Source organism: Nicotiana attenuata, unplaced genomic scaffold (genome assembly GCF_001879085.1).
Source record: "Nicotiana attenuata strain UT unplaced genomic scaffold, NIATTr2, whole genome shotgun sequence".
Lineage (NCBI taxonomy): Eukaryota > Viridiplantae > Streptophyta > Magnoliopsida > Solanales > Solanaceae > Nicotiana > Nicotiana attenuata.
In genome coordinates, this window is record NW_017673005.1 from 1,037 (window position 1) to 10,124 (window position 9,088).

At 33.7% G+C, this 9,088-nt stretch overlaps 2 protein-coding genes and 1 non-coding gene across 3 annotated transcripts; 2 read left to right on the top strand and 1 right to left on the bottom strand.

Moving 5' to 3' along the window:
• Positions 1 to 483: 483 nt before the first annotated feature.
• On the top strand, positions 484 to 979 carry LOC109215161 (the record flags this gene model as incomplete). Its single annotated transcript, XM_019379180.1, has 1 exon — positions 484 to 979. A coding segment is annotated over one exon (496 nt), but the record flags the coding sequence as incomplete, so codon positions are not given.
• Positions 980 to 2,072: 1,093 nt separating this feature from the next.
• Positions 2,073 to 4,763, top strand: LOC109215165 (laccase-4-like). The gene is made up of 6 exons (XM_019379185.1): positions 2,073 to 2,198; positions 2,333 to 2,484; positions 2,623 to 2,867; positions 3,002 to 3,130; positions 3,285 to 4,202; positions 4,296 to 4,763. Exons 1-6 carry the CDS (start codon positions 2,103 to 2,105, stop codon positions 4,424 to 4,426), a joined length of 1,671 nt encoding a protein of 556 aa, XP_019234730.1. The 5' UTR covers positions 2,073 to 2,102; the 3' UTR covers positions 4,427 to 4,763.
• A 469-nt stretch (positions 4,764 to 5,232) lies between these two features.
• Positions 5,233 to 5,305, bottom strand: TRNAR-CCU. Its single transcript has one exon. It is a non-coding gene; the product is annotated as a tRNA-Arg (tRNA).
• Between the last annotated feature and the right edge of the window lie 3,783 nt (positions 5,306 to 9,088).

The following is a 9,088-nucleotide window of genomic DNA, read 5'->3' on the forward strand; positions in this document are numbered from 1 at the left end:
ACTTTGGAACTATTATACTATCATTAAGAAACAGCAATTCTTCGCAGCTTATTTGAAACTTTCTCCTTAAGGGAGACCATTGGTTGTTTAGCAATTCAGACCAAAGGCAGCTGCTGGATCTGCTACATTCAAAAAAGGAATGAACTACTGATTGATCAAGAAACAGATGGAAATGGTACAACATCCTTTGTTTTTCTTAGCCCCAACATGGTTAGTGTAATAGATATTTGCAAATGACTTAAGGCGTGTTGAATTTAGTCAAATCAATTATCTGTTCCCTTAATTCCAAATATTTAACCGTGCGAGGGGGAAAAACTGTATATTTTGAATTTCTTTTCAGTAAGGAAATATCAGGTTCAGTCTTTCTTTAATTCTTTTAAACAGCAGTCTCTTATTAATTTCTCTGTTGACTTTGTTGTTATTCTATTTCTTGTTTCTATATACTTAATATAGTAGTTAAAGTTCATCTGTTAACTGTTCCAGTTTTCTACAGAAGAACGAGGCAGGAAAAGAGAAATGGCGCGGATCAGTTGGAGGATTAGTAGAAGCTCCAATCGACCAAGTGTGGAACTTAGTATCACAAAGTAGTAGACTGTCCGAATGGATGCCAATGGTGGAAAGATGCACTGATTTAGCTGGAGAAGAAGGAATTCCAGGCTACGTTCGGCTAGTTTCTGGTTTCATGTTTCCTCAAAAGGATGGAGACAGGTCCTGGATTAAGGAAAAACTAATTTCTATGGACATTTCATCACATAGTTATGTTTACAAAATGGAAGCAAGCAATGTAGGTCTTGATGGATCAACAAATTCGCTAAAACTCTTTGATTATGAAGATAATACAACTCTTGTCAACTGGACATTTGAAATAAATCCACTGGAAGGTGCATCAGAGGACACAATTATAGATTACTTGGGATTTCTTTATAAATCTTGTATTACTAGAATTAAGTTTGCTATTGATGCCTCCTTTCAGAAGTGACTGTACTGGAGAATAAATTGAACATATTTTTGCTGCGTGCTTTAACAGATGCCAAAATAAATGAAATTTATCGTGTAATAAATTAAATTACGGTTCAGAATTTAATAATCATTAAAATTTTAGTGTTTTTTCACATCTATATTTATCGTGTAGAAAAGACGAAGATGGCTTCCAATTTTATTCTGTATCATTAAAGATAATGAGGAGAACAAAAGTTGATTTTTTTTTTTTGGGGGGGGGGGGGGGGAGGCAGGGGGTGAGTTGTTACTGTATTACACATCTAATTTTCCAGCAAATCCTCATTTAGAGCATTTAAACCGCAAATGTAGAAGGATTTTCCTAATCAATGAAAACTATTTCTCAACTAATAGACTGCTTCATCATTAACAATCTTCTAGATGAATTAGTATTTACATACCATTGTGTAGTTTCATTTCACCATCTTCTATGCAGTATAACTACTTCATATTATGCATTATGGCCCTCGCCAGAGACAAATTTAAAATTTAAATTTGATCGGTTCAACTTTTAAGGTTCTTAAACTGAATTTGTACTTCTGAAATTATGGGTTTTAGGGTTTAATATATGTTGAAAATTTAGTAGTTTTTCACGTTATGGTGTCAAAAAATACTAGCTTCAGTTGAGGCTATTGTACTACGTAATATATAAAGAATACAAGGGTTCTGATCTTGTCTAGTGTTTAAGATGAAATACAAACTAGAGTTGCTTTCCTTAATTAATCGTTCTCCAAGTAACTATCCACATTCAAAACATAGTTTGAAGATTGCTTCTGTTTAAATGCAAAATGACTGAAACAGTTGAGCAATCAACCACGAATTTGACCCAAATATATGTGCTGGAATACGTACTACTCTGTGATGGTATGATTTCAAAGAAGAATTAGTGATCCCGTATATGCCAAAGGAGCCTGGATTCATAGATCAAAAGACTACTTTATGTAATATGCAAGAAAACTTTGAGGCTAAATGTGCATACCTGGACTTGTTCACTCACCTAACCGGGTAAAACGACGTAGCATCAATATACTCTATTCCTTTATAATGTCATCTTGGTCAATTTTCTGTGTAAAAGGAGTGACACTTAGAGAAAAACAGACGAAAACATGGCGTCTTTGATTCGAGCTGTTGTTCTGGTGACTCTTGCAACTTCATTTTGTCCTGCATTTGTGGAGTCGATTGTTCGTCATTACAAGTTCACTGTAAGTGCACTACATAAATTATACTATATCTTATTAATTACCTTACTCTGTTAAAATGATCAGCAACTAGGAACTTCAAACTTAAAATTTGAGCATGAAGATAAATTTTCAGCATTATGATCTACTTTATGTAGGTGGTGAAGAAAAATGCAACAAGATTGTGTGCAACTAAGCCCATTATCACTGTAAATGGAAAATTTCCAGGGCCAACTCTCTATACTAGAGAAGATGATACAGTGCTTGTAAGGGTTGTCAACCATGTCCAAGACAATGTTACCATCCATTGGTATGATATATCAAAACTATTTTAGCCATCTTAAATGGGAAAAAACAACAACTGACTTTATCGCGGATCATATAAATATGACATAAACAAACAAGAAGGTAGTAATGTGATGCTAAATTCATAATGGGGAAATTTCAGGCATGGAGTGAGACAACTTCGGACAGGATGGTCCGACGGGCCAGCATATATTACTCAGTGCCCAATACAGACAGGGCAAAGCTATCTCTACAACTTCACCCTCACTGGGCAAAGAGGTACCCTTCTTTGGCATGCACATATCAACTGGCAAAGGGCAACGGTACATGGTGCCATCGTCATCTTGCCCAAACGACGCATTCCTTATCCATTCCCCAAGCCACAAAAGGAAGAAATTATAATATTAGGTACATTTTACTCCAGTTTGCTAAATGATTAATATGGTCTCTGCTTGTAGCTGATATATGCAGAAAAGCAGAAGATCCATGCTATATATTTAAAAACATCAGGACAATTTAATAATGGAAGTCTTGAATTGCAGGAGAATGGTGGAATTCAGATGTTGAGGCAGTAATCAATCAAGCCATGAAAATGGGAGTGGCTCCCAATGTATCAGATGTACACACCATCAATGGTCATCCTGGACCTGCACCAAATTGTTCTTCAAAGGGTACTTTACCTAGTCTTGTTTATGTTAATCAAATAAATTTAGAGATATTCCTCTTTTTAATAATGTACCAAAGATAAAAAGATTATTTGCACTTAATGGCCTGATGAAGGATCAAAAATGATATCTGCTGACCAGGGTTATGGGTAATATGCAGGTTACACCCTACATGTGGAGAGTGGCAAGACCTACTTGCTCCGTATTATTAATGCAGCATTGAACGAAGAGCTCTTTTTCAAGATTGCAGGGCACAATTTGACTGTTGTTGAGGTCGATGCATCGTACGTTAAACCCTTCAAGGCCGACACCATTTTCATCGCTCCAGGACAGACGACAAATGCCATTCTCACTGCTGATCAGAGTGCTGGCAAGTATTTAATAGCCGTATCTCCTTTTATGGACACCATAGTAGCCACTGATAATCTAACTGCAACCGGAACGGTCCACTATCAAGGAACTGATGCACTTTCCCCTACTGCTCTCACTACCATTCCATCTCGAAATGCTACCCCAGTAACCAACATTTTTGTAGACTCCCTGAGGAGCCTGAACTCGAAAAAATACCCTGCTAATGTCCCATTGACAATTGATCATTCGTTGCTTCTAACTATGGGTATCGGTGTTAATCCTTGTTCTACATGCCAAAATGGAAGCAGAGTTGTGGCAGCTATCAATAATGTTACCTTTGTCATGCCTACTACTGCTATCCTCCAAGCACATTACTATAACATAAGTGGTGTCTACACCGCGGATTTCCCTGGAAATCCAGCAATACCTTTCAACTATACTGGCACTCCACCAACAAATTTGCAGACTCAAAATGGTACAAAAGTTTACAAAGTTGAATTTAATTCAACTGTCCAGGTAGTGCTCCAAGGAACTTCTATCATAGCACCAGAGAGCCATCCAACACATCTACACGGATTTAATTTCTTTGTTGTTGGGAAAGGAGTTGGAAATTATGATCCTAAAAGTGATCCAAAGAAGTTCAACTTAGTGGATCCTGTTGAGAGGAATACTATGAGTGTACCAACTGCCGGATGGACTGCCATTAGATTCCGAGCAGATAATCCTGGTAAATTTTCTTTTTACTTTCATTTTTATGGTTAATTATTTGTCCTTTTAGAGTGGCTTTCATTTGTTTGTAATCTGTATTTTTGATATGTAGGTGTTTGGTTTTTGCACTGTCATTTGGAGGTTCATACAACATGGGGACTTAAGATGGGATTCCTGGTGGAAAATGGAAAAGGCCCTAATCAATCAATCCTACCTCCTCCAAGTGATCTTCCAAAATGCTAAACAAAATTTCACCAAATTGACATACGAATTGGAAATGAAAGATTCACAGAAGTCAGTTGTGAAGTTCAACTAATAAAATGTTTAGGACCACAAGTTTAATGGTTTTGAATACGCATCGAAGGTGTACGAGGAGAAGTCTCTGAGTCTTTTGGCGAAACACAACTTCAATCTGATTATTTTTTGTGATTGACTACCATCTATAATGTAATGTATCTTGCAAGCCTTGTTTGATGCTAGATGCTCTACGGAATCACACATAAAATCTAGCTGCTGTTTGTACCAAAATAAGCCACTTAAATCTGTCTAATCAAAAAAAATCCGTAGTGATTCCTCTCTATTCTACTAGGAGCTTAGTGAATACAATATATCTGCAAGTTGTTACGGGCCCGAACTGTAGAATTAGCAACATACTTGCATCAGGGTAGGTTCTGCGGCCTACTCCAAATGATTACAGAATGTTTCGTGCATCCAAATGCCTTTTAAATGCTCCTTTAAATGGTTAGGTCTGGCTGGCCCATAGATTTAAAAGGATTTCGTAATAGACCTGAGCAGATCATATCTATGTTTCAATCGGTTCAATTTATAAGCAAATTAGTCTCGAAATATCGATCATTCATATCTATGCATCTGTACTCTACATAAAAATGTGAAACGTTTCGTTCTAATTGATTACTCGATAAAGAGGAGAAAAATTCGAAAAAAAATTGGACTCCAAACTTTTTTCCCAATAAACAGGCGATTATAGGGCAATAGTTCTGCACAGAAAAGAAAAGGCCAAGTTAGGAAAGCTGTAACAAAAAATCTAACGCGCCAGGTAGGGGTCGAACCTACGACCTTCTGCTTAGGAAACAGACGCTCTATCCACTGAGCTACAGGCGCTTCTTTGTTACCATTCTCAGCTCCGAACTTAATTATAAAATTTTATTCACTTCACTGGCCATATAACTTTTCAATGAAGTGACATTACAAAGTCAACGAACTCATCTTAAATTCAACATAATTTTAAGCAATTAACTTAAGGAAAGAATCTATACTATACTAAAAGTACGAAGGCCTTAGCAAAATGGCATTCGCCTTGTTTATATTGGATAAATTAGTCATTTAATTATTTTCCTAATATTTAGATCTTTAAAGTCAACTAAAATATTGCATATTTAATTATTTCCTTATTTGAACTAATGTAGAAAATCTTAATATTTAGAATTTTGAAATCAATTAATATTTTAATTTATAGAGCCATAAGAAACAACATAAAGTGTGAAATTTTTGGTAACATATTTTTTTAAGGTATGGATCCAAACGACAAAGTATGCTTACACGTGAGTAAAAGTCTTGAAGTAATTAAACTCAAATTATATTATCAAATAGTGCACATACAACGACAATAACAACAACAACAATAATAACCCAGTATAATCCCATAAGTGAGACAAATAGTACACATAAATTATATAAAAATAATAGTTGAAAAATGAAGGAGAGAATTAAAAATATCACAGAAAAAGAAAGTATGGGGTTCTTGGAGATGTGATGTGACGACCCGGCTAGCTTTGCGCGTAGTCTTAGAGTACGCGCTTTGCGCGTGTATACAAATCAATAAATACACTATTTTAAAATATTATATAAATAGTATTAAGCAATATGTTGATTTATAAAAAACCTAATACAAACACTCATCAGATAAAACTCTANAGTCAAAAAGGGACCCAGAGCATTTGTGTGGTGATAAAAGCTTCTCATTAAGGGTAAAATTATAAGTTTAAGCTAAATTGTTACTAGAAAGGGGTCATTCTTTTTGGAACGGACCAAAAAGGAAATAGGTTCACATAACTGGAACAGATGGAGTATATTTATTCAAATGTTGAGAACATCAATTATAACTCATTAATTATCAGTGATTCCAATAAGATAATTTACGATTTTTGGCGTGGGCTTTCTATTTGCTTGCAGTGCCGATTGTTCGCCTTTAGTTAGAAGTAGAAGTAGAGGGCGCCGTTTGCCCCACACTTCAGAAAAAGTGAAAAAGTATGGATGAAGTAAAAAAAAGTACACAAAAAGTGAGAAAGAAAAACTCTTTTTTAAACTTTTTAAAATAATGATAAATTAAGCTAAATATAAGTAGTTTTTTGATTTAAAAAATAATTGTAGTTCCTAAGAAATTATTTGAATTTTAGATTTTTTGGTATATAATGATTGTTAATTGTTTCAGATTTACAAGAGTTTTCCTTTTCTTTAAATTGCATGTCTTCCATGGATGTTTTCCACCAATTCGATTTTTTAACTATTTGAAAAAGAGAATTCTTATTAAAAAATCTAATTAGAATTAAATATTTAAAATTTAGTATAAGGTAACATTAAGAATTTTAATAAACCAATTCTTTTTTTCAAATTCATCATAGAAGTGAAATCATTTTCCAGTTGACACAATTCTTAAGGTATATAAATTATTTTCATAAAGAACATTAGTGATGAAAGAAATCCGAAAATCGAGTGAAATGCTTCAATTGACACAATCTTAGAGTATATAAATTATTTCCATAAAGACCACATGTTATGAAAGAAGTCAGAAAATCGAGCAAAATCTCTTACAATAAACTGTTAAGAGTTAAATTATTAAATTCCAAACTTGAAGAAACAAAGGCGATTTAATAGAAGACAAAATGTATTTAAAATAAGCTGACATTAATTTCTTTTTCATTTTTCATCAATTTCTACAATTGGCTCTCTATAAAATTTTTATACTAATTTGTTTATTATAAAATATTTATTTGATATTAGTCATTTTCAGATTTTACGTTCCTTAACCATCCCATCAAATAATTGAAACTATATGATCAGCCTCTTCATTTCTCTAAAAGAAATATTCAATTTTTTCAGTATTAATTTGAAGACTCTTTAAAGAATCATAAAAAAAACACAATAAATATCCAGTCATTTTAGATGATAATGACACAGAAATGATTATAATTGTTATGTGATAGTCCAAGGGATGCACCCTTTAAATGTGAGAGGAAATACATGTGTCCGAACAAGAAATGTTGATCGACTTTTTACCATTTAATATAGATTTTACATTGAAAAAGTTAATTATTTTTCAAATATATAGAATTATAGAGTTGGCCAATATTAGAATAGTTTAAATATTAATTTCACTTGAATAATAACACTTCAATACCAAATATATAGTTTCAATTCTAATTTTAAATCATTATTTGAAGAAAATATATCATGGATGGCCCATCTTTCAATTGTAAATTCTCTCACTCACTTGCTTTAATATCATTTTGAATGTATTTTTGGGTTTTCATTGCATGTTATCTTTTGTGATGATTTAAAAATCATAATTGATAGTAGCGTGCTTATATTTTTTAAGTTCTATCCTTCAACAATATTTAGATTTTCAAGTTGTTATATGTGTAAACAATAAATTTGGTTCGAGAAAATAAAATCAAGACCGAAAAATATCACAACAATCGTAGTATTTTATTTCGAATATTTAAGTGTACAATCTCTATGATTCCTCTGATTCTTCTTTTCAATAGTAAATAAATTCAAGGGCCTTTGAGCTTGATCTTGAATCTATGTTTGTTGCCACGAACGATGATCTTGTTCTTGAGCTTGAACTTGATCTTGATTCGTTCTTCGTTTTTGAGCTTGAACTTGATTTGTTCTTCGTTCTTGAGCTTGAACTTGATTTGTTGAACTTGAACTTGAACTTGATTGCTTGAAGTTTGAAACTTGTGGAGGAATTTGCGGGTGTTTGATCCACGAGCTCTCTCTTGCTTCTTGTTATAACTTATGGTCTCTTTTCTGAGTTATGAAGACCCCTATTTATAGTTGTGGGAGGGAAGAGTTATGATAAAAACAAACTCTTTCCGACCAATCAAATTGAAGTGTGACATGGCCGCATTTGATTGGCCAGAACATGTCACTTGCACACGTGGCGCGATTTCATTGGCCTTTTAGTGTGACCTGGCATGCCTTGTCATTTTGACATGTGGCATGATCCTATTGGCTCTTCCGTTTGACTTGGCGCGCCACGTCATTTGACACGTGACATCAAACTGGGCCTCTAGGAAGATGACATCTTGGGCTTAATAAAGTGGGCTCATCATTTTAGCCCAATTAAATGGGCTAGCCCAATGGATTAAGACTTATTTATTTAATTCATTTATATTGGACTTATATAATTAATTCAATTATATTAGCCCGTAGTATTTATTTGGACTAGTATGTCTTGAATTTTAAAATATAATCCAAATTATTTTATGGATTTAATTTTAATAAATTTTATATGCCTACAAATGCCCCCTACTTCAAGACTTTGTCAAAATATAACCCTATGAATATTAAAGACAGGGCTTGAAGTATAATGACCATACTAAATTCCATCAAATTGCAGTTTGATTACACAGATTACGTGTTCAAGACTAATGGCCATCACTATAAGTGAAAATTGTTGTAAAAATATTAGTGCTTTATTTCTTGTTGAACACGTGGATATCACATCATAATGCCTCCTTATGCATTTGTATTTGTTTTTCCTCTCTTTTGTCTCTTTGTTGTTCCACTATTCCTTGCCAAGAATAGATCAATACACTGCATTTTGACTTTGCAAGTCATGCCATTGCCTTGAAATATTAATGTTGATTATTATCAAAT